Source organism: Aphis gossypii, chromosome 1 (genome assembly GCF_020184175.1).
Source record: "Aphis gossypii isolate Hap1 chromosome 1, ASM2018417v2, whole genome shotgun sequence".
Taxonomy (NCBI): domain Eukaryota; kingdom Metazoa; phylum Arthropoda; class Insecta; order Hemiptera; family Aphididae; genus Aphis; species Aphis gossypii.
Window position 1 is genome coordinate 9,443,560 of NC_065530.1, and position 27,070 is coordinate 9,470,629.

The window sequence follows — 27,070 nt, forward strand, 5'->3', positions numbered from 1 at the left end:
TTCGGAGCACACGCACGCGCGCGTGCCGCACACGCTTCCACCGGTAATCGTTTCGTTACACGGCTCTATAAAAACTACCCGCACGCCATCGGCCAGCTCCAGTTCGTGGGTTCATTTCGTGCCGACAACACGGACACTCGCCGCAAGTCGTCCCGTCCTGAGTTTTATCTACACACACACGTAATACCGCGTCTTCGTCCTTTCGATCGCGTCGTCCAAGTCGTGCGTTCCGACCACCGGCCATATCATGCAGACGGCGTACGCGTGTGGCCCGCGAAAATGCGGCTTGACCGCGGCCATCGCGGCGGCCCTGTGCGCGACTTGTCTGCTGAACGCCGCCCCGGTGGTTCGCGGCCAGACCGAGACCGTCACGAAAACGCCGGACGTCGGCGGTGGCGGAGGAGGTGGAGGACCGCAATTGCTGTCGTCGTTGCAACCGCCGACCACCACCGCTCAGCACCACTCCAAGTCTGAAGACTCGGCTAACACGGAACTTCTGAAACAGGTAATAATTAGAAAAATCATATTTTCCCTCACTTACACTTGCCGCACATGCCCCGACACCTCCCCCGACCTTTACACGTGGAACGGAACTGATAGTGTTGAGTATCATTTAAGAAATATCTTTTTACGTTTTTACGAATTCGAACCGTTGCGTTCGAGTTTCGATCTATAGATTAATAGAATCGCCGATTTCTGTGTGCATAAAGTGTTCTAGATAATTTTCATCTCGTCCGTGTGAAATAATTGATAATATTATTGCCATAGAACATCGACTCGACTTTGTGAAGTGTACGTAAATCGTTACCAAACAGTGGTATGATGTTTATCTTATATTGGATTCATTGATATTATCGTTTAACATTCAAGTTCCATTCTTAAACGTCATCCCAGTTTAGCCTATATTAGACTATAAGATGTAGATTTTTAAAATATTAATATGCTTGAAGGAAAATCTTGAATCTAAGAATTGTTTTTTTTTTACTTCTCACTCTATCACGCCACTGTGTCCGATTTTCACGCACTGTTTTTAAAATCTTCCCGCGTGCGTATCTTTTCACCATTATAATCGAATTATCTGTCACGTGAGTTAATTACTAATATACAAGTACCTACGGGATGAACTATTTAACAAAAGGCTTTCATTATTTTAATAGCTATAAATGTTTTAAAAATATTTTTTTTTCAAATCTAGTTTTAAGTCGTTAAAAATAACATTTTTCTACAATTATAATATGTGAATATTATACTATTTGTATTGATATAATTTAAAATATTTTTGCATACAAATTAAATTTTGGACTAGTATATAATTGATATGTATCAAACCTTAAAAGTTTAGATGTGCTAAGAGGAGTAGTATATGGGATACCCCGCAAAATATCAGTTCACCACATCGCTCATTTAAACTTAAAATAGGTACTTATAAAAAATAAACAATTTATACAAAATAATTTAATTTTTATAAATCAAAATATTTCAAATTACATTCTGATAATCAATATAAAATTAAAATGTGTTTTCTGAAATAATGAATGCCTTATGTAGTTGTGTTAAATAGTTCACCTCATTATATAATACTCTCCGATAAACGACTGTATCAAAGATAATATACCTAGGACTCTGAATAAAAATATACCCATTGTCGATTATAATGATTAATTTTAAAATGAAATTTTATGCATAACGCATAATTATTATCAACACTCGCACATGGTAGCCGGTAGGTCCCATATCACTTATCCCGCAAACATTGGAATAATAATTTCTGAGTTCCAACTTAAAAACAGTACACTGTATTTTTTTATAACATATACTTTTATGTATACATTTATATATAAATATAATATATATATATTATACACACCGATTCCTTTAACAGTGAACACCGCGTTTATATCGAAAACTATTGACGATTATTGTTTTTTTCTCATCCGTTTGCTGTATTGAATGTGTGCAAACTTGACTTATCAATTATTATTATACCGTCACTCGTAAAACGTTCAATAAGACGATAGTTTTTAAAATATATTATAATAATATTATAATAGTCGACAGTGTTCGCTGTTAAAACGGTCGTTTGTAAATGTTGTACTGAAATAATAATAAGATATAAAATGATATAATATAATATTATTATTATATTCGCGCGGCGATCTCGTCGACGTGCCAGTTGTTATTACATACCGTCGTTTGTGTGTGCGCACGCCCGCGTATATGTTGCGCAACAGGTGTTGATGAAGAAATGTCTGCACCGGTACACGATGACGTGCCTGAAACTGGACTTGGTCCGGCTGATCGACCGGCTGGGCACGGCCCGCGCCTATCAGCTTGTACCCGGCGTGTCACTCGTTCGAGCTTCGGACGGCAACCAGACGACGGTCACCGGCGGTCACCAGCACCACCAGCAGAACCAGCACCATCAGCAGCACCACCATCACGGCGGCATACCTCCTGACGTGGTCAGGTCACTGGTCCGGGGCAACGATTCGGCCGACGAATTGGACGGATACCTGATGGAGAAGGTGGACACGTACCTGAACAGTCTGTCCATCAGCGTCAAGCTGGTCGACTCGACGGTCGTGGAGAAGGTGCGCAATCTCAGCAGCCAGATGCTCGTCAACATACTGCCCACCGGATTATTGGAGACCGGTAATGATATCTCCGTCATTCGTTACGTCATGACAATCGCTGTTTCTTATAGGTATTGTCGTCAGGGTGAAATTTTCAATGGTCCCGATGATAATTTTGGGGGGGGAGGTTAGGTGAAATTGAAATGAACGATTTTGCCATTACATAAGCTAGTTTTTTTTTTTTTATTTACTTGCTGACAAGAGCTTTCATAAAGTACCTATTTTACTAACATGATTAAATATATATAAAAAAAAAAAAATACTAAACATCTTGATATGATTGGTGTATATCATGATTCTATTAATTAATATTTATTATCCATTTTAATTTCATTTTAATTTCACGGCGTTGAATTATTTATCGATGTGGTTTACGGTTTATAAAGCGTATATTCTGTGGTTAATGATTATAAACGAATTCTATAAACAATTATTATTTTTTCGCACAATATTTAAAACAATAATACTAGAGGATGAAAATATTTTTATTCCAATCAAATGACAGACACTATTTTTTTTCGTCCTTACTTACACGCTCTTTCGATTCTTCGTCAAACGGTTTTTACAAATCGATTATTAATATTTAGTTTTGCATGTTTTTTGACGCAATCAATTCCGTGTCGGAGACATTATTATTATTTTTTTATTTATATTCAAGTAATATAATTGTATCGGTTTGTCACGTAGCCCTAAACTGTTAAAAACAATAACCTTTTCTTGTATTGTGCACGTTTAAAAACACTTAGTGTTGAGTAGATTACATTAAGGTAGATTATTATATAGACGTAAAAGCGGTCACGAAAACGTATTAGCTTTATGTAATTATGTGTATAAGTAGGTACAAATAATCATAGCCTAATTTACGGATTTTTTTCTCATGTAAAATTAATCAAATCAAAACATGTTTTTTCTTACTCATATCATGCCTGTCGTGTTTAACACACTTGAAAAATGTTTTATGATTGAAACAGATGTAAGGTTAAAAAACATTCGTTTCCGTGTTATATTTTTTACGACAATCCGTTTTCATACGATTGAACGCCGCAATAATATAGTACTTGATATTTTTTAATATTTTCATTGGACCACGAAATGTGTGCTTAATTTTTATAGAAATTTATGACGACAGGTATTTCGGAGAGTACGCGTCGGTTAGATACCACTCTATAACCAGTGCGGACGCCGTGTACCAATACTTATAGGTATTCTATACTATAATAATTATACCAAATCATCGAATATCTAGGTTTTTATAGATTTCTGAAAAAAAAAATAAAAAAGTTTTTCTTCAATTTCAGTACTTGCACACGAGATATTATATAATCGGGAATTATTATTATACGTTTGAGCATCGATCGCGACTCGAGTACGGTTTCGACAACCGTTAATTTATATTTATTTTTCTGTTTTTTCAGGACGGGGCAAGAAGGACGGCATGAAAGCGGCCCTGTGGTCGGCGGGCACGCTGGCGGCGATCGCCTTCGCTTCGCTGGCCGCCATGTCGGGCAAGGCGCTGATGACCGCCATGCTGGCGCTCGTCCTGGCGGCCGTCTGCGCGCTCAAGGGACACGGCGGAGGCGGCGGCGGCGGCGGCGGCTACGGCAAGACGTCGCACTACGAGATCATCACCAAACCGGCCATCTACGACCACGAACACCTGGTGCACGGCGCGTCGTACTCGTCGGCGCCGTACAGTTACGCCCGGCACCTCACCATGGACGAGAACGGCGGGACGCATCACCCGATCGGACGGGGCCCGCCGCAGCCGCAGCGGATCAGCGTCGTGCACGCCGCGCCCGCCGCCCCGGCCAACATCCAGTCCGGAGGCGAGACGTCCGGGCTGGGCGGCCAACAGGCCGGCGACGAGGACGCGGACGACGAGGCCTCCGTGGGCCGGTTGTCTTATCCGCTGGCGCCGGTCGCTTACATACCCACCAACAACGCCTGACGTAACGGCCAATCGGGGTTTCGACGTCGTTTTTCGAAAATATTCAGCCGTCCACATCGCGATCGACGTTCATATTAATTTATTATTGTTACGATTATTATTATTATTATCGATATTTATTTATTTATTACTAATATTATTATATTATTTTAAGTAGGTATTATACGAATATTTATTTATTTATTTATTTATTATAAACATTATTAATATATTTTATTATATTTTTAACATATTTATTTTCGAAAATATTTTTTTTTTTGTTACAAACCCGTATGATTTTTCCACTACTAAACGTCTCCAAGTGTAAATATTATAACTTCGCAGAAGACTATAATAATATATTATATTATTATATACCATTTATGCCTATTATGTTACTATATATTATTTTGTATACTATAATTTTCTACCCGTGGTATAATTTTCAGTTACTTTTAGTTTTTTTTTTTTCTTAAAATTTCGAGAAGCAAATTTATCGCTGGGTAAAATATTATATTCTTAACAATTTAATATGAGATTGCTTTATAAGTTGTTGGAAAAATAACAACAATTTAATCACCATATTTTTTTTACAAGTTGTAAATTTTGAATTTTAATACAATTTGTCTAAGTCTCTAAAATATACAATCTATTTTCTAAAATTTGAAATTCATAACAATTTTTCTTTGTATACGAGTACCTAGCTAAAATTTAGAAATTGAATACAATATTTCCGTTTGGAAAGTACAATTAATTGTTTATGACCGCTTAAGTTCAAATTTTTATGATATTATTAGATATAACAATTTCTCCTCAACTGCAGATTTTGTTTTTTGTTATATCTAGTTGATATACAAATAATTGTAGATAGGCTGGTTAGGTAAATAGATAATTATAGGTACTTGAGATTTTCACTAAATGTTTATATTTTTGTTTCCTACACAAATTATAATTTTCTAATTATTTTTATACTGTTAATTAAGCTATTTATTGTCTTGAAATTTTCAATTATTTTTATTTCTTATTTTTTCTATTAATTATAATAAAAATTATTCACTGGGTCAAAATCCTTTAAAATTTAATACAAGATCCTACATAAATTTTTCTTATGTCTGAATATCACAATATCACAATTTTTGTTTAGACACATTTTTGTTCACATTATTACAAAATTTACAAACTGCATTCCATTGTATAATAACAATTTTGACTAGATTTTCAATTTTTATAGCTAAGGTTTGAAAATTGTATACAGAGGCTAAAATATTTAAAAACTATATAATCACAATTATTTATTATAGTTATTTGAAGTTAAAATTAAGTATTTTAACCATGGATAACGATGTTAATTATTTTGTTTTAATTAAAAAACATTATTCGAGTGGATTTACAACTTTTATACACATTATACATTTTTCTATATTATGCAGTAACATTTTCAAAATATATGGATTAATTTTAAGATATTCTCATGTATACTAAGTAAGGGTATTAACTCAAAAGCTAATAATAATAAATAATATACTATTATGGTATGAATATGTATTATAATGAATAATAATAATTTAATACAAATAATTTATTGAACTTAATGTTTTTTTTTAAAAAGATGTCAATCATGAAGTGGGTATACTTACTATACTTAGTAATATAAACTGACAGACTGTCCCAATGTGTGCTCACAGTTTTATTGTTTTTCATATAATATAATGATATATAATTAAATTCAAATTTAACACTCCAATAAATTATTATAGTAACAATAATCTACACTTAATTTACAAAAGAGCAGTAACCAACTGCCTACCTTTTTTAATCTTGATTTATACGGTATAAATCATTAATATTCGTTAATAGTATATGCCCACAATCTTTACGTTCGCTGATTGTTATACTATTTTAATATTATATTCCAATTTCAAAATATATTTTTATTTTATAGATTTTGTTTAATTTTCTTGTATAATACGATATGGCAGTCAGTGAACATCTTCGGGTGTGCAAGAGACAGATCATATGCATAATAAATTTCATGGAAAATTGGTCACCTCCTATTGAAATGAATAGCAGTACATTTGATTTGTGACCTAGAAAAATTGTCAATTCTTAGATAATGAAGGGATACCCATGAGTATGCAAAATAATTGTAATATTCTTAATATATTCCACCGAACGTTTACAACAAAGTTCAGTATAAACACCTAAATGAGCACTCATTGAAATGTTTGAACACTGTATATTTGTAAATAATAATATTGAATCAGCTTAATCGAAATAATTTGATTAAATGTTAGTTTAATATTATATTATTATTTTTGTCTTTCGAAACAAAATCCTTTTTTTTTAAAATAAACTAATTTATTTGGTACAGCAGAGTTATAAAAAAAAAACGGATCTGTAAATAAATTTTTACACTGTAGTCAAAGATTCGTTTCAAATTTATCTAAAGTATTAAGGTTTTTCTAAACTAAATAATATACTAGTATTCGTTTGATTTCTTGTTATTCAAGCACTAAAATAAGTATATTATAATATATAGTAAGTTAACTAATCCGAGATATCTCTTGAATTAGTTAAAATCAACTTAAAATGAAGATAAAAAATTAGATTGTATTTTAAATTAAATTTTTTTGATTTGTTTTGAATAGCTCACCTGATAAAATTTAAATTTAAATCATTAGGTTTTAAATCTTAGATTATGATATTTGCGACAAAGTTATAATATTATGGAGTAGTTTAGCTACTTTTAAAACAAATTTGCTAATATTTTCCTAATATGTTTGCTAATTAATATACATTTTCAATATTGATATTGAATAGTCTACATGAAAATATCGGTTAACTATGAAATTGACTATAAATTAACCTAATCAGTCAACAATTATTTACATTTTGATAAATCAAGAAATTATATTTTAATTGCTATTATAAATTTTTTAAATTAGGTCTTAACAATAAATGTATAGGCCTGGTTACCCCGGCATCATTATATATCTTATTTCGATATCAATACTAATATTAAATACTAACAGTTGGTAATGATTTTGCTAATTCTATTATAGTATATAAATTACAGTGTGTCATATTATATTGAGAACCCACTTTAATAATATATTATAATATTATTAATTATTACACTTGAATCAGTGGAATTTATGATATTAAAAAATATATGATCACTTAATTACAATTAAAAATAATAATATGTATATTAGGTATATAGGTATTTACAAAAAAATACAAAATTATGTTAAATTATACAAAATGTCGCACACAGTTGTCACGCTTCATGAATATATAAAATAATATATAAAAATAATAATAATAAAAATAAGGTCTTAAATGTATGATATACCACTGCCATCGCAAACAGTGAAATATATTTATGTGGCCATGATTACGAGGAACTATGAGTACTGTATTGAAATCGCGCACTACTCATTTACGCATCCGAACAGATAGAATCGTCCCGACATTTGTCGCCAACAAACAGCAAAGGATTGCGTTTACACGAATAAAATGGTTAGTGATTAACCGACGAACCGAAATGGATCGTTGGAAATATATATTAAATGGCGTTGTTAAGGCGTCGTACAATATTATAATATTTTTATAATACAATATTGTAACAGACGCGAACAGTAAGTTTTGGATCTGTTCGTGCGAAAAGTAAGTACAGAAAGACAAGTCGGCGGATACAGATGAGATGCGCGATTGGCATATAAAGGTCGAACGATCTATGTACATTTTGTGACAACGGTGACGGTGGAGTGTCTGCTGTAGCCACGGCATACAAATAATGATATTATGGTTTTATCGCCGCTTTTGTTGCCTGTTGTAACCGTTGTACGCCATGTCGTTGGCTTCGTCTTTGAACGCGACTGAACCAGTAGACGGTACCTTGGCGTCCTGCTGATTTCGGGCCGGTCGGCTGTTGTACGGCTGCGAGTCGGCCGACTCGTACAGATACTGTTGAGGATCTATCGGATGTTCGCGGTGGTACTGCGGTTGTTCCAGGTGTTCGCGGTGGTATTGTGGCTCCTGGTGTTCACGGTATGGTGAGTACACGGGTCCGGACTGGGACAGAGGTCCACCGACGTTAGACGGCCTGTGATAGTAGCTGCTGTGTCCAAACGTGCCATAGTTGTGCTGTAGGTCGGGTTTACACAGCTTAAAGAACCCAATGAGACCGGGGACGACCAGTGCCAGGAAACCGAGCACCTTCTTGAACGAAGCCAAACCCAGAATGAGCGGCAGGAAAAGGAGGAGCTTCAACTTGAACAGCTTGAGTACGATCAGCAACGGGATCAGTAATTTCTTCACTTTCTTCTTGGCTGAAACACAAAAACGGTTATGATTATAGTACAACGTAAAAATCTACGAAGTTCATAAAGTTTTATTATATTACTCAAAAAATTGTAAATATATATTATTAAAAAAAATCTTGAATATTATGTGTTTTATACCATAATAACTTGTAGTAAGCGTTGCATTCAAATATTTTTATATAACTAGGTATAAGTTAATTATCGACTTAACGAAGCGATATTGGAAAAAGTAATTCATAGCGGTGATGTTTTTGAATAGCCTACTCAAAACGCCGTGTTATCATTATACTACTGTTTGAGTTCAAAACATAAAAAAAAGAATTGTTATCGTTTTTAAATAAAACAAAAAATTTTTTTATACGGCATTTTAGTTACCTATACGTGATATTATTAAAAAAATATCTTAATAGACATTTAGGAAAATTATATTGAAATAAAACATGTATAGAATTGGTGTACCTAATAATATGTCTATATAATCGATATTATTACACGTATATGATTATTTTGTTACGCGTAAAACATGTTTTATCTTACACATTATCATTATTTAGTATAAAGAACGTTTTATACTCGAAGCAAATGTTAAAGTCAAAAAGTAATAGTAATTCGTTATATGCGTCTCAATAGGTGATAGTAAAAATAATATACACACGATCTGACGTAACTGCAACAACCGTCTCGTAACTAATAAAATTTGAATAACATCGGTAGATAATCCATTCGTATTGTAGAATGATCGCAAAAAACATCATAATAATGTATGTCACTTTCTGTTTCAGGAAAACGATGTTAAAAATAAATAAATCGGCCTGGTCGAGTTTCTAGCCGATTATTAGCGTCCATTCATTGTAAAGTCGAACCTTTTGTCCGTGCTTTCGTTTTCGTTGCGTCCGACGTAATGCGTGGGCGTCATATTTTTTTCTTCATATAATAGTAGCCGGGTGTTACGCGATCGCGGGTGACACAAAAACGTCAAGGAAGTGCGCCCTGTTTTTGTTAAATTACGATAATATATTGCGCTCGTTGAAAACCGACCGTAAATCGTGACGACGATCAACGTAATACTTAACGACCGCGAGAGGCGGAAGTCCAAACGCGCATATTGTAGAGGTCTCAACGCCCGCGACCCACAATCGTATAATATACATAATACTATAATATAATACGATTTGTGAATTCTCGCTTACCCGTTTATTGTTTGGGTCTAGGCGTATGTGTAAGTTAACAGTTTGTCGAGTGCAAAAAGAAAATAGAAAGTGTACCGCGGCCGATGAATGAATACACACCGTATTGACGATGCTAATTTCCTGTTTCGCCGGCAGTTCAACCGACAGTAGTTTTCAAATGATTTTTATCGTATTAACATAATACGATACGATAATAATAATATTTACATTATATAATAACAATAACATAATTTGCACTATAATATTAGTATTTAACGAAACGCGAAAGGCGCCTACAATGCCAATGAACCATGGAAAATAATATATAACGTCCTATTCCGGCGGATTATCTTTCAACGAGTTCAGTGAATTAGTTCATAATATTATTATCGTAACGCTCCCCGATTGTCGGAACGTTCGAAAGCTACCGATCTCTTGTATCCACACGTACCTGTGCATTGCACACTCGTATATGGACGAATTGTTTTTTTTTTTATTTCGTGATTATACCTAACTAGTTCTGTAAAGAACAAATAATGTGAAATCGTAAATAATACGCGGATGGCGAGTGTACGCTTTGAAGACAGATAAAAAATTTAATATAACATATATACACTTTATATAGAAGAGTTATTTTTATTATTGTTAATCGGTTAATATCTCAAGATACATTAGAAAATATAGTTGAGTTTGTTTTTTAAATATATAAAATAATATAAGATCAACCGTTCTTATAAACGTTTAAAAATTAAAAACATACTATGTTTTTCAGAGATACGCGAACCTAATAGTTCACGATCTATAAGAATCTTGTTGTACATATCATACGTTCTGCTGGTTCTACTTGCATTACAGTAGTATCACGTACGATGGTAGTAAGTTGTGATAGAAAAATTAAGACGAAATTGTTTGTAGACAATTATACAGAATGATTGTTCGGGGAGAAAGTGTATTGTATACATTATCTTCCAAATACATAATACGTGTGCAATTGTGCGTTGTTTATTGTGTACACGTGCAGGACAGTCATTCGTTGATGATAATCGACCGAACGGTAAATTATGGGAGACCGATCGCGTTTATGAAAAATCAAATAAAAATATCGAACAATGTAAGCATACTAAAATAAATGTAATATTGATATAATAACTGTAATTTTAAAAATTGGAAATTGGAAAATTACTGATATTTGTTTTTTCACGAGACACTGATGGCCAAGAATCTTTAAGTTTTTAGATATAATAATATAATATAGTGCAATAAAAACTATTGGTAATTTCATCATTCGATATAGTCTTATACAAAAATACATTTTTTTCAGTCACTCGCCTATATATATAGTATATACGCAAGTGAGTGTATGTATATTTGTTAGTTTGTATGTGTTAAGTTTAGATTCAAATATTTTTCCAACACAAAATATTATTAAAATTAAATTTATATTAAGAAAACGTTAATGTAAATTATGTGACATATAATTGTTTAGTGAAGTACTTAAATCCTTTTCCAAAAATTTTCGATAGACTAAAAACAATTATGCATTAACACGGTAAAATAATGAAGTCAATATATAATAAATATAAATGGACAAAAATAGGGATCCTCTGACAATAAAATATACTTGATTAAGTCACTGGATACAATACATATGACAATAAAATGTTTGTATATTTTATTAATTGTATGAGTTTAGTTTTATTAGTATATACATCGAACACTAACCTACAGTAATTGAAAAGTAATCAGTGTGCATAATTGATACACAAATATTATAAAGCTAAACAATTTGTTTTATATTTGAAGACGATTTCAATAAAAGTTATATCTATTCCTTGAGACTTAGAAGATGATTTAGCTGTACTAGGGGTTGCTAATAGTAACATAAATTAAATTTAAAAATAACTGTTAATTATACGTTGACATTTTTCGTTTAAAAAAAAAAAAATAAAAAAATAAGTATTTGATTCATTGTTTGTTGCTTAGACATATATTATGTAAAATATAAAATTATTTCTTGACGTTTGTAACTTATAAACTCAAAATTACTAGACCGATTTAAATGAACGGTTCAGAATTATTTTAAAAGACATCAGAAAAGTTTAGAGAGTAATACTTTAATACTGGTTGTTGAAAAATATACCGAGTAATACATTCAATCCGATAATGCTTTTATGGTGGTTACGTGACCGTATGTTATGATTTATTAAAGTCGTAAACTCTTACCGTTTAAGTAGTACACGAGAACGGCGAAGCGCGCATGCCAAACATTGGAACATTCTTACGGTTTCGTATCATTATATTAAATTATTATTTTGTTACGACGAATCAACAACGTCTTTTAAGCGCGGTTGTTCCGGTCCAGAAAATTAGGTAAAATATTACATTGGGTATTATTATTATTATTAACGTTTATCGCGTCACCGTTTGAACTAATGTTAAATTTGTTCCGACACGGCTAGATCTCACTTCCCCAATCTGAACTCAGGTTTCGCCACAGATTCGCGAACAGTTCGCGAACGATAACAAAATCAGTTTAGTCGATAAATTTTGGATAATATAGTTTTTACAGACGTCGGATTTCTTTGCGCAAAACTCGTAACGTCGTCTGCAGCAAACTCTGCCGAGTCCCCCTTAAAATCCGAAATTGTCCGAAACAAAAATAAATAAAAAAAAAAAAAACGACGATCGATATTCAATTATGTATACTCACTGATGACGCTGGCCTTCTTGTCTTCGAGCGTGTCCAACTCGGAGGATATCTCGTCGATGAACCTGGGCGAGTAACGGCCGCCCTCGGTCAGCTCGTCGGGAACGTGAACCTCGACGGCCGCTGACCGCAGGAACCTCTCGGCCTTGCGCGTGGCGAACTTGACCAGCTTGTCCCACTCGGTGTCCTCGGGCCGCTGCTCGGCCGAGAACTCGAACGCCCTGGACGCGTGGTGCCGGCCGCCGTCGTCGTCGTCGTCGTCGCGCAGGCGCACCACCCGCACGTTCTCGTTGAGCCGGTACGCGTCCCGGACGAAGAAGTCGCCCAGGCCGGACAGGGCGCGGGCCTTGAAGCACTCGGCCATGTCGCCCTGCAGGCACGCGCCGTTGGCCGACGACAGGTACGGGTCGGCGCCCTCGTCCGAGAAACTGCCCAGCCAGTTGAACAGGTTCTTGCCGCTCCTGCTCCCGGAGCCCGGAGCCGTCGCGTTTTCCGCGGCTGCATTGCCCGCGACGCCGCCGCCGGCCTCGCTGTCCGGAAACGACATGGACTGTTGTGCCGCGGCCGACGCCGCCAACAACGTCACCAGTAAGGCCGACGAGAGCATCGTCGTCGTGCGGCTGTCGCTCGTCTTCATAACGTCAGCGGATCGTGTGCTGCTCTGGCTATTGCCTCTGTAATAATAAAAAATATAAATGAAAAAAAAAACGGTCATTTATTGGACTGTAATGTTTCCGCTGGTTTTTTGCACGTCCACTGGAAGGCAACTTGTACGCGCCGTTAATATTCCAAAACGTAAAAAGTCAAGTCGTCGATAGAACAATTAATTCAAGGCGACGATAGATTTGTCAATAGTAATCATATTTTATATGTATAATAATTCGTGTTTGTAACGGTATAATGTCTCGAACGAAGTTTGTATCGCATTAATTGTTTTTAATTCTAAATTAAATTCTTCAATATAGGTAAAAAAAATATCACATTAAATTAATAGCCCTCTGTTGGTACTTCTGTTATAAATAGTGATGAGACTTATCCGATGAATAAAACATACGAATAACGAATCGTAGTTGATCGAAATCGTGTTTTCAACTGACATAAAATAATTACGTTATACTTGCAAGTTGCAATAGTTTAGATTCATTTTTTTTAAATTTCGTCACCCGTCTGCAATCCACTGCAGATTTTAAAAAGTATGAATTTGTTTTGCAAAACGATAGTTGTTGAGTTTGGCTTTGAGAGACTTGAATGCAAGGCGTTCAACGTGGCGTGAACTTCTGTAGAGTTCAATAAAAACTTCGACAATGCATAGAGCGCGCTGAGTATAATAAACAATTATTGTCCCAGCGTGTCACTTGTAATGTTACAAAATCATGTTAGGTTATGTTAAGGTGATGGAGTGTATAATAATGGTTAAGAATACCCTCACTTGTAGGCAACTCAATTTGAATAATAATAATAGTTGGTTAGGTCGGGTTAGTTGCTTATATTTCGAATAAAGGAGATTTTAGTAAATTGTAAAAATAAAATCATTAAAATAGTTATGACGAGAAAGATGGTTAACGTCTGATATGATATTAATAATTAATAATAATATGCTTGTAAAAAAACCTAAACATACCTTTAAAAGCGCCTTTTTATTTCAAAAACGAAGTAGGTACACAGTTTATAAAAATGTTTCAAAAAATGTTCTTACAAAAATCGTTGGTCATGAATACATCGATTTGTATCGGTAAGTACATATTTTTCGTCTGTAATGTATAATATTATGTCATTCGAATTTCAACGCAGATCAGTAATCGATGCAAACGTCAGAAATCGGTTCGTCAGCGTACACGTCACGGTATATTAGGTAGGTAGTGTTGGTTCCAGCTATATATTATAGTAAATATGCAAATATCGTATATTATACGTACTAAGTAATTTTTTTCTTTACCTGTTGATGTCGATAGTCGCCCAGAATGCTCACCCAGTTGCGGTTTATGTATACGATACCGTTATACCGCGGTATACGAATTGTGATTATTATTCCAAAACGGCTACGACGTAAACACGTCGGACGGGATTGTCGAAGTTGAACCTCGTCCGTTGACCGTTCGGATGTCACTAACCGTCTGCCGGTCGGTAGTCCGCAGTCTGCGATATATATACAGAGCGCGCACGTAACACACCGACTCCTCCTCCGCCTCGACAACTATACTGTGCGAGCATATCATAAAACAGCATTAGGTAATCGCAGCACTCTAATCTCAAAATCCTAAACGAACAAAAACATCACATCTATGTTATTATTATTGCTGTTTACTGTGCAGGTTACAAAGAAAACGTGAAAAGTTTACAAGAGTACAACTCACAGGTGTAGTGGATTTTTAGACAATAATTAAAATAACTTAATATAATGTGCACTTAACCAATTTGAACCATTCTATATTTATCTGAATATTTTATTTTAATAATCGGTAAATAATGAATCATATAATATAATATTCCGATTATTTAATAATGTGTTTCAAAAACTAAAATGATAACATGAAACAATTTAGTAAGCCCCTGTTACCGATACATACGATTTTATCGTATAGTTAGTATTAGGTTTAGCTATATTTGGGATGACAACCGATTTAGTACTTCAAAACACGATTATTTTAAGCATATTTTTTAAACTTTAAATATATGAAGCCAATGATTAACAAATGACTAATTAGAAACAACAGTTAAACATTTTTCACAATTTGTACTTATCATGGAATGCGTTTATCAAATTTAAACCTACAAAATAATTAAATTAAAAAATAGACTAAATATTGTTTAATCCCTAAAATACTCGATGATGGTTTAAAAAAGCACCAGAATAAGATAAAAAGAAAAAAAGTTAGTATCTTATCGTATGAAAAGGTCATAATCATACCTACAATGGATATTTTATTCTTGGTATTCGGTTTAGAACGTATCGTTAAAAACGTAAACTGTATGATCGTATAATCTTGATAAACAAATTACTTTGAAGTTTATAGTTTTAATATAAGTTAGTACCTATCATTCTTATTTTTTTTTAATAATGATTTTCTAGTAAAAATAATTTATAAAAAATATGTTCCCATTAGCACATTATAATATAATTTTTTATTTATTCAACTTTCATATAATAATACTTACACTACCTATTTATATTATTCAAACTATGAAGTGTTAATATTGGCATTACTTAGGTAATTTTGTTTCTATATTTTTGGTGCTTATTAGTTATTTCACATATTACGTATTAGGTATAGTTTTATATTAGCATTTATGTCACACTATTATTTTGACATAAATGATATATTATTTTCTATGTGTTCAACGCTTATGTAAAATTATGTCGTTTAGACAAATCAATAAGCTCAAATATTTTGTTGAATTATTTTTCCGAAGAATATTATCTGCGATCAATAAGTCATCGTCCATATATTCTCATCGAACTACAAAATATTTAAATTAATCAAATACATTACGTGAAAACCTATAAAAACCCGCTATCGGACAGATACTTACACTGCAGCCATTTAGTTACACCATCATCTTCGTTTGACCTCGGAACGAGATCGACCGTGCGCTCGTCCCGGGATACCTAGATGTTTATTTCTACGTCAGCGCCATCATAATAGCCGATAAGTCGCCCACTCTGTTGTGAAAGTCTAAAACAATATTATCGTTATGGTAATAATAATAACCCTACGGTTCGGATTACCGGGAACTACAGAGCAAGTCTTCCTTGGATTACATAATATAAACGTTGTGATATTACATATTATTGTTATTGTACGGACGCCTACTACATAATAAACACACTGTACTCTCTGAGTCACTGTTTTTTTTTCGTATATTCCAGTGCGACTGCACACGAGCGACCGATTACAAGATATTATTTACTATCGTTGTCCGACCGCGTCGCTTACGACCTCGCGGATCGTACATTCGTACACACTTCTGGAAAGGAGAAAAAAACCGTAGTATTTCATAACTTATAAACATTGATTACCATACACCATATACCATACACACGTCATTATTATGTTCCGACGGTGATGCATTGGACTTTCTTCGATGGGCCGGGCTGACCGGCATCCGGGTCGAGCGGCAAACAATATGAATGTAATATATGTAATATTATGTACCAACAATACTAATATATTAATATTAATATTAATAATAAATAATACTAATATTAATATTAGTATTGTGATTTTAATTTTATTGTATTTATATTATATTATAATGCGTCGGAAATAATGATACGACACTCGATTTGTCGGAAAACCACGAACAAATGGTGTGAAAAGTCAAATACGATTTATTACGCGTACGATGACGCACTTCCATACCAGTTAAATACTATGTTCCTCGAGAGAGCCTTTCAAACGGACTATGAGTGATTTAGCTTCATCAATTTTTCAAGTCAATTTTATTTGTGTACACTGTACCTATATAGCTAATATTATTTTAAAATTTTTTGTTTTTAATTTAGGATTAATACAATAATATGTAAATACATGTATTATATATACATATATATTTAACAATAAACACGAATTAACTATGTTTAATAGTTAATAAAATTAATTAAATTTATCGTCTACATTTTATAAACTGAAGACTTAACAGAAGGAGCCATTCAGTGATGGAACTTTGCGACATGGAGTGGGTAGAGTTAGTAAATTAGTAGGTCATGATAGCAGGTTCGTTTTACCCTTTTGAGGTTGCCAGGAATAATGGGGATGGAGAATTAGTTGGATGCAACAATTGTATTTATTGGAATGTAGGCGTTTTTAGAATATCTTGACGTTTTGCGCTGTTGGAATAAAGAGATTTTTATGTATGTAGTATTCGAGACATAGCATGGTGCATTTGTTATTTAACGAAGGCGGGTTTAGCAGCTCACCCTAGTTAGATACAGTACTTTCAAATTAGTTTGAAGATGAATTTATGTAGAAGCTTATTTTTGATCTTTGCATATTTAGATGTAAGAAGAAAACATATAGCTATCGAGAAAGTTTGGTATAGAATAAATATGGGTTATTAAAGTTAGTAAACGGTCTAGGTGTAGACCTAAGTACTTAACTAATGAAAATTATTAATAGATAATTGCTTTAGTTAATATCAGTTTGAAAAAAAGTTTAAAGTAATTTTTTTATGAGGTTTGAGGTCGTTAAAGAAATTGAATACAGGGCATAAGTGCCTTATACAACCGGCGAATGCAGTCACCGGTTGTTTTATAGGAAGAAATGGGTTGGTCAAAAGTAAACAAATTAAATAGTAGTGATGCTATGGCTACTCCTTGGGATACACCCACCAGTACAAATTGGTGATATTTTAGATAGATATGGTCCTGAACGTTCATTAAAATGTTTATTTTCCAGATACGATTTCAATAGTAAATAATAGCAAAGGGGAATCTTAAAATATTAATGTAAAAATATATGTAATTTTTAAAAAATTTTAAAACCCTCTGTTGAAATATAAAATTAGTGTAACGTAATAAATACTGTAATCCATGTACTTAAATAAAAAAATGTACTTGGAGTATCCATTTAATCGGAACACATTATTAAAAATATTATACTTAATACATTTTTTAGTTTAATTATTTTTTATATGATAAAACGCAGGGTGATTAAAATCAAAAAAATGAACAACAATGAACAATTATTATAAACAAAAATGAACCAGCGTGATATTCGGGATCGGTATCGCCGTAATAAATGATTTGACACAAACGATAAACATAAAAAGTGTGATTCTAATATAATCTGTAGTTTTATTTATTATAAATAATATATAATATTATTATTATTATTATTTAGCAAATCAACTACCTAGCTTATAAGCATAGATTGCTTTAAGGAGTTTTAAGTGAGTTGTGATACATATAATAAGATTTACAATTAATTATAAATATAAATTATATATATATTATATATATATAGTATATCAATAAAATCAACATTTTATAAGTATAACTTGAGAGCATTCACATTACAGAAATTATTAATATTAAAAAAAATTACCTACTCTATATAGCTCAACTTCTGTAGATAAAGATTTTTTAGAGAATGTATATGTATATCATATATAGACCTACAACTTAACTGTCTAAATGTGTTATTATGGAGTGCACTAAAGATTCAGTATCGAATGACATCGATTTCAGAATTTCAGATTATAATTTCAAGCTCATTAATTACACATAATTTCAGGTTGGACTATCAAAAACTATCATCAATATACAAGTACTAGTTAAAAATACGTAAACAAAGTCAGTTAAATATTGTCCGCATGCATAGTGTACTAAAATATTAAACGCATAATTATTAACGAACAAAAAATTTGATTATAAAAAAAATAATATCGGTGTAACATAATATCATAACTTGCACGATGGATAGGTAACGATTAATAATTATATAAGTATACGAATGTAAACGCTATGATGGATTGCATATTTCGTTGTTACAATGTCAATTATAGCCATCATGTCGAGTATAACTATACTATACTCGTGGATAAGGGTAAAACAAATTAAAAAAAAAAAATACTTTAAGAACCACTGCACTAAATTATTAATCTCCTAGAAAAGTGACCTATATTTGAAAGTTAAAAGCTAAGAATAATGGAAGAATGCAATTATTTCGCGGTATCCTGCTTCAAAATATAAGTATTAGAAAAGATTTAGGGCGATCAATATATATCAATCGTAAAAATTATAATTGAATAATCATAATGATTGAATGGTTGTGGTTAAATTACGTGCACTGTATCAAATCAACCACATCAACAGTAGTAATGTTATGCATCGTGTTACGCTTGAATATATATTAATTAAGTTGACTACATTAAGTATGACACACATATCTATTAATATTCATACTTTATGCATACAATAATATGAACGTTACTTACTGAACACATCGTTAAATATAATTGTGGAAATGTGGATTTTCAATACCACCGTACACAGCACACAGCAAACAGATGATTTTAAAGTGAATTGAAAGTAATGTACTATACAACTCAAATTATTATCATTTGTATATATATATGTATATTATATATACATTTTCATTTGAAAATCGACGAGGAATTTCGAAGCTAAACTGGTTGTTTTTAATACCGGTTTTTATCTATATGTATTACCACAGTGCGTTTCTATATAGGTACATATTTAGTAATTTACACAAAACATTATTACTGTATAAACTCTGTACACAATTTTCTTTTCGTCAAACATTATAGTAGGTATATTATACTACATTGATTAATATAGTGTGTTGCTATATAATTTAATTTTAAAATGCAGTTATAGAAAATTAGCGTTTTATGATAGAACAAAATAATTTCAAATAATTTGGTAAAAAATTCATAGACTATCTAAGTCTCAAAAACTACAACCTAATGCCTATATACATATTATACAAAAAAATATACATATTCAATACGACTGAGAATCATAATTTCATCAATAAAAAAAAAAAGATATAGCTATTTTCATTACTTGGATAAAAAATATACGAGTTCTTATTTTTAAAATAAAAAATGTTTATTTTTCCTCAGATAGTTGATAAAATGAACTCGTTAGATTATTATCTGTTTTAATATTTAAATTGTTTATATTTTGTTTTAAGTCTCTACTCAATAAACATATTTAATTAACTATTAAATAATAATCAAAACTAAAAATATTTTGAGCATATTAAACTATAATATTATGTAACTCCTTTAAAACATCGAACATTTTTTTTTTATTAAATATTAACTAATTTTTAAGTACATTTGATGAATTATTGAATTTATTTTGTTTTATTAAAATGGTTATTACTATTACCATAAACTTTTATTTTAATTTGTCGAGATATTTTGGATTAAAAGGCTTAACACTGTAAAATTTCATGAATCTGAACTTGAATTGACTCGAAAATGAATAACGATAAAATAGATATATAATAATATTTTATAAATTATAATATTATTATTTTAATAAATAAATATTAATGATAAAATAAATATGCAATGTTTTCTCAAAAAAAAAAAAAAAATCAACCTTAAGACGTATAATTAATAAAAATATCAAAAAATATATTATCATGACGTATACTTAGTGACATAGGCTGACTGACAGTTTCTGCTCGGAATTGTTTTATTTCGTAAATAATGATAAATAATTGAATTCAAATTTAACACACACACATATCACAATGATTCACTCGACATCTAATTTGCAACAGTACAACAGAACGATACGCACATGAAAAACTTTTTTGTTTTGTTGCCTTAATTATATTGACGCCCTTAAGTTCAAGCTAAATCTAATTTGATAACATTAGCATTAGTTGAAGATTATATTGAACCATTTTTTTCTACTTACAAAAATTTAAAATTGCCTCTATACAAAAAAACACATCATTTTATAAGTCAACACATTTATAGCCCAACATCTAAAAAAAATATTTTTTTATAATGTTTGTGAGATTTTAATAACAGTAAAATATTACACACAATCGAATTAACAAAATATTTTATTGGATATATATATAAAAAATGGAAAAAGTTAGAAAGGCTGGCAATCGACTACCAGCGGCACCAAATGTCCGACAAAAAAATACCAGCTGCAGGATAATCGGCAATTTGAACTCAAGGCGGCTACAACAGAGAAGATGAGCACTGGAGACATGAAGGGTATGGCTCATGATGATGTCCAGCCGACCGTGATCACCCAATGTTTGTTTTCAACCAGCTGCAGAACTAAGGGGTCAGTGGTGATCATGACGAAAGTAGGTGATCAGACAATCGATCCGAATTTGCCCACAAAGCGTTTGGAACCGTTTACACCTCAGACTCGGACCGCAGGCTGGCAATCGACTTCCGGGCGGCATCAAATGTCCGACCAAAAAATGGAAGTGTTACGGGATAATAGAAGATGAACCGCGGCAACGGATAAGTTGGCTACGATCGGGACGTTATGGCAAGTCTACACGTTACCAACACGTATTCCAAAGGCGCCAACGCCTATTAATATATATACTCATATATATTAACTAATACGCTACTACAGGAGCTTTGGTGCATTTGTCGGCTGGTCGTCTCCTCCAACGATCCGTCGACGTCATTCGCAAAAACCCTTTCGTTATCGGGTTAATAGGCGTTGGCGCCTTTGGAATACGTGTTGGTAACGTATAGACTTCCCATGACGACCCGATCGTATCCAACTTTTCCGTTGCCGGTTCATCTTCTATTACCCCATAACACTTCCATTTTTTTTTCGGACATTTGGTGCCGCCGGTAGTCGATTGCCAGCCTGTGGTCCGAGTCTGAGGTGTAAACGGTTCCAAACGCTTTGTGGGCAAATTCGGATCGATTGTCTGATCACCTACTTTCGTCATGATCACCACTGACCCCTTAGTTCTGCAACTAGTTGACAATAAACATTGGGTGACCACGGTCGGCTGGACATCATCATTAGCCATACCCTTCATGTCTCCAGTGCTCATCTTCTCCGTTGTAGCCGCCTCGAGTTCAAATTTCCGATTATCCTGTCCGACTAATTGAATTAAAGACTTCTGTTTGTTTTCCTTGGATCCAAACCAATCTTTTTTCCATAATCTTAATTTTTTTTTAGTCACCGTTGTTGATGTTGTTGTTGCTGTTGTTGTTGTTGTTTTCAATTTAAATATTTTCAACTGTTTGGCAGTCTTCCGCGAATCATCTTGTTTGACCATACCTATTGAATATTATGAAATTATAATAAAGTTAGCAGCTTAATTATATTATTAACAAGTAAGACGACAATAGTTAATGACTATTAAAAAGTTAGATTATTTAATACCTAGTTTATGAAGATAAAAAAGTTATGTATGTTACAGTTTAAGTGTTGAATTCCATTATTTTATCAACTACTTGTTCATAAATTACCTACGAATGTTAGTTGAAGTATGGAATAATTCATGAAAATCATACTTTATAACTAGGGCTAGGGACTTCATTCCCTAAAAAACCTTAAAATATGTATACATTAATGCCTTTAAAAATTACCAAATATGCTATTAAAATATGCACTAAAAAAAATAAATAACAGTATTTAATAAAAACCTTTTTATTTTAATATGCACCTAGACATAATTAATAAAATTTTAATTTAGAGTAAAAAAACTTGTCATAATACATAATTGATATTCTTCTAACACCCAAGCTCTAGTCTAAAATAAAAAAAATACTTTTTAAAAAACATTTTTTAATTGAATATATTTTTATATTATTTAATAATTGTTATAATATATTTAATATTGTTTGTATAAAATATTTATTTAATTATAAAACTACCATTTTCATATTAAAAATTCTCAAATATGCAAAATATGCAACTATAAATTTTAAATATGAACTCGTATTACCACGAAACAAATTTCTATATTACTTAGTTATGTTTTGAATGATTATTGAAAAATATGCAAACTCCTAGAAGTCCGTAGCCCTATTTATAACTAATTGTTTTGTAAACTATCTTGATATTCTATACAAGTTTAGTTTCATTTCCATTAAACCGTAGAATACAATTGAATTTAAAATAAAGTATAATATTTTATTTATTTGTACATGCAAAGATATTGTGTCATTTATACTATTTTCATATGAAAATAAATATTCTATTACACATGAATGAAAATAATTTGAAATTAAATAATAATAAGATAATTACGACATAAGTTATTTAAGTAATAATTAAATCGAAAACGGTTTAATAATGAATACGTACTTTTAGAATGTTGAAATTGCTGAAAAGTTGTGTCACTCTTTTTACCAGCTACATTCGACATTATGTTGGCGTATCCACGTAATTTTCTCAAGTCAGTAATCAAACCACCTTCAGTGTTCATAACACTGTCAAATAAAGCATGCAGAAAAAATACCCAAAATAGTTTTTGGAACATCATTAATACACAAATTATATTAACATTCACAATTTTTATGAACAAACAAATTATACAACTAAACAAAATTCAGTAAGTACTAAATAATAATTATTGGTTCCCGTGGATATCTGTATATACTATACAGAGAACAAAATATATTCAATAAAATATAATTTGGCCAAAATCATTGTTTAATTTCTAAATTGCTATACATAGTTGTAATTTATGAACGTATATAAACTTAAATTAAAATGCTCAAATATTCAACTCCATCTACGATTCGATTTGATTAACTAGAATTTCAAATTATCCTAGACTAACTCTTAATGTTAGGTAAGGTCCAATGGCAATACGAAAATCTATTTCATTAACTTTTTTTCTATATGGATTGCCAAGAAAAATAGGTACCTAAGGTATTATTTGGGACACAAATTATCATAACGGTAATTTATTTAATTAACATAATATTTATATAACGTATATTTAATTGTGACACTATTACTTGGCGGTCAACTCAATACCACTATTTGATGTAAATTCAGTACAGCGTGTACAAAGATAAAACAAAAATTGAGAACAATCTATTACAAAATAATTACAATAAACACATACAAAAACTAAAAGAATAGATATGACAGTTGTTCGAACGCGGAACAGGTGTGCCGCCCAACGCACGGACGCTCCAAGTTGCACGACAGATATCGAAGCTCCGAGCGACGCTTTCCCTCCCCCGCAATCCCTCGCTGCCGGAAAACCAGCCGGCGATCTGACCATCGGCCATCATCACCACGATTTCCATCGTTTTTCTTCCTTCATCTTTTCCCAGCGGTTGACCGTAACGGACGTGCCGTCATCGCAGAGTGTAATCGGTTCGTCAGTTTTTACTCCGGTCGAGTGTCCAGTTTGTGTTAACTGGCCCTACGCCCATAATATCGTTATACTGAAATTTTGCGTCGAACTATTCGTGTCGCCGAATTTTTTTAATATATTTTAATCGTGATTGTGATGCGTATATATTAATATTATATTATACTGTAATCGCTGTAGTCGTCGTTCGGGTGTATTTGGCGTGTGCAGTTACGTACCCGCGTGTACTGTTCTGGACTCAAACGGCACGGTGAGGTCTTCCAGTGATGTCCGAGGTGGTATTCAAGCGGTATCGTTGTATTTATTTTGTTTGTATTCTATTATTTTTGTACATATTTTTATAAGTGTAGTTATTATATTATTATTCTGGGCGCCGCGGCCGGCTGTTATGATATCGTAAGTATATACGTGTTTCCGACCCGACCCATTAAATTGTTCAGTACATTATTTGAGTAACCCGGCTTCTCTCCCGTCCTAAACACCTTACGCAAGTCGTTGCCGACATCCGCTAGATGCCTAGATCCGTAGGATGGGTAACGGCGTCAACAACAATAAAACCAAATTAATCAGTTATAGATAATTATCAAAAAAAAAAATAATACCTCTGCACAAAAACGGACAATAACTTAAAATATAAATAATATTGGAAATATTGTGACAAAAATTATTTGGATAACTTATCTTATGTACCAATTTCATTTTAATACTAGTTAAATTACCCATCGTAGCCGAGTTTAAGTATAATAATGTATGTAATATTTGTATTTATATATGTATGGTATGAGCTGTGCGTTGATAGATCAGTCAATCAACTTACTGTTTTATATATATATACACACGATATTATAAGTAAAATGATGTTTTGCATTGTTTTATCTAGATAAATTAATTCTCTGGTGAAACCTAGAATACACAAAATAGTTTGGTCAAACCCCGAATGATTTTTCTAGTCCAGACTTTTACAAACAAGATTCGATAAATTTTAGGTTGAACAACCAACGTTAGTGAAATCCAACATTTTTACCAATTTAAGAATGTATTATAGATTCTAAGCAAAGTGATGCATGTATTGATTTTAGAATGATATGTGTGTTATTTTTTTGTCTGTGTACAGCATAAGTGCATAACTCGTCGAAATAATTCTTCAATTTTAAGTTTCGGTTGTGGTTTCCGATGGAAAAGTAAATATCCTTGTGCATTATTGGATTCAAATTTAATACTCTTATATAATATAATAGTGAACCGCATGGTACCTTATGTACAACAGAGCGGTAACCACTAAACCAAACTCTTTTTTCCTTTGTTTTATACTCGTACATAAAAATAATAATTATCATTATCCGATAAGTTCTAGGTTTTACCGGTGTTTGTACTTTTATTCTAACATATACATTTAGTATAATATTATAACATAATAACCATATTTAAAGACAAAATATGATAATATTATAATACTATATAATTTTTTTTTATAAATTACTATTTCATGAAGTACATGTTTTGCATAGAAATTATCGTTTTCCTTAGGTCTTTTATTTATTTATTTTTTCCAGCAATTTTAAAATTATTGGAAATTTTTCACTTTTGTCACTCTAATATGCCAATTAGTTACCGAAAACTGCTCTTAAAGAAATGTTACTGTCCAAAGGGTTAATGCTAAAAGGTTATATGATATTAGATCCATTTACAGACCTATAGGAATATATCAGTTTTTAAAATTATTATCATTATTATTATTATAGATTGAAAACTAGTAAAGTCACTATGTACTATATTTTATTATGAATATTTTAAATTATTTATTTATAGTATGAAAACGCATACATTTTTACAATTAATACTCATAGTTAATCTTGTTGTACATCTATATCCGCTTTCTTTGGCGCACTTTTCAGATGAATGATCTTGACTGTATTCAACAAAACTTGGCTATTGATTGCAATAGGTAGTTAAACGTGTATGCATTTATTTTTATTGAACACAAAACAATACAAATATTCATACATTTTTTAAACGGCTTTAATTTCATAATAACAACCATTATGATAATAGATGACCCTTTATTTTCAACACATGTTAACAATAATTATTGATTTATAATGTATATATTCAATTATTTATCTTTATTGTAATTACTATTCACAAATGCCATGCTTAAAATTGTTCATTCCATCAAATGTATTTTATTGTTCTTATACATAATTTAATCCTCGATTTTTTAAAAGGGTATTAAAATATTAAATAAAATGATTTATTAAAACTTTTTTTTAATATCTCATTAAAATTTGTTATACGGCGTATTGTATAGGCAATACTTGTATATTATTGTTATAAAACATTTTAAAATGTTTAATTTATTTCAATTCATGCGTTATTGGTCTATTTTGTACTATGTTACATAGTACATACATAGTACATAGTCTATGTATATATAGATATTTTATTTTTTTATCGAATATGTTCAGGTTTTACATAATAGTTAATATAAATTACCAAAAA

General features: G+C 32.0%; 3 protein-coding genes across 5 annotated transcripts; 1 reads left to right on the plus strand and 2 right to left on the minus strand.

The window, feature by feature from the left end:
• The first annotated feature begins 98 nt into the window (after positions 1-98).
• LOC114131132 (uncharacterized) lies at positions 99-4,827 on the plus strand. Its single transcript, XM_050210766.1, has 3 exons — positions 99-505; positions 2,232-2,652; positions 4,049-4,827. Exons 1-3 carry the CDS (start codon positions 248-250, stop codon positions 4,579-4,581), a joined length of 1,212 nt encoding a protein of 403 aa, XP_050066723.1. The 5' UTR covers positions 99-247; the 3' UTR covers positions 4,582-4,827.
• A 2,917-nt stretch (positions 4,828-7,744) lies between these two features.
• On the minus strand, positions 7,745-14,900 carry LOC114131131 (uncharacterized). 3 transcript variants are annotated; one of them, XM_050210769.1, is made up of 4 exons: positions 14,701-14,900; positions 14,461-14,636; positions 12,768-13,438; positions 7,745-8,894 (listed from the first exon to the last, which is right to left on the minus strand). In XM_050210769.1, the coding sequence occupies exons 3-4, from the start codon at positions 13,399-13,401 to the stop codon at positions 8,374-8,376; spliced, it is 1,155 nt and encodes a 384-aa protein (XP_050066726.1). In that variant the 5' UTR covers positions 13,402-13,438; positions 14,461-14,636; positions 14,701-14,900; the 3' UTR covers positions 7,745-8,373. The 3 variants fall into 3 exon arrangements, with proteins under 3 accessions (XP_050066726.1, XP_050066725.1, XP_050066724.1); XM_050210768.1 differs by having other exon boundaries at positions 14,386-14,636; XM_050210767.1 differs by lacking the exon at positions 14,461-14,636 and having other exon boundaries at positions 14,701-14,899.
• Positions 14,901-21,295: 6,395 nt separating this feature from the next.
• LOC126555859 (uncharacterized) lies at positions 21,296-23,973 on the minus strand. Its single transcript, XM_050210781.1, has 2 exons — positions 23,548-23,973; positions 21,296-22,515 (listed from the first exon to the last, which is right to left on the minus strand). The coding sequence occupies exons 1-2, from the start codon at positions 23,723-23,725 to the stop codon at positions 21,833-21,835; spliced, it is 861 nt and encodes a 286-aa protein (XP_050066738.1). The 5' UTR covers positions 23,726-23,973; the 3' UTR covers positions 21,296-21,832.
• Between the last annotated feature and the right edge of the window lie 3,097 nt (positions 23,974-27,070).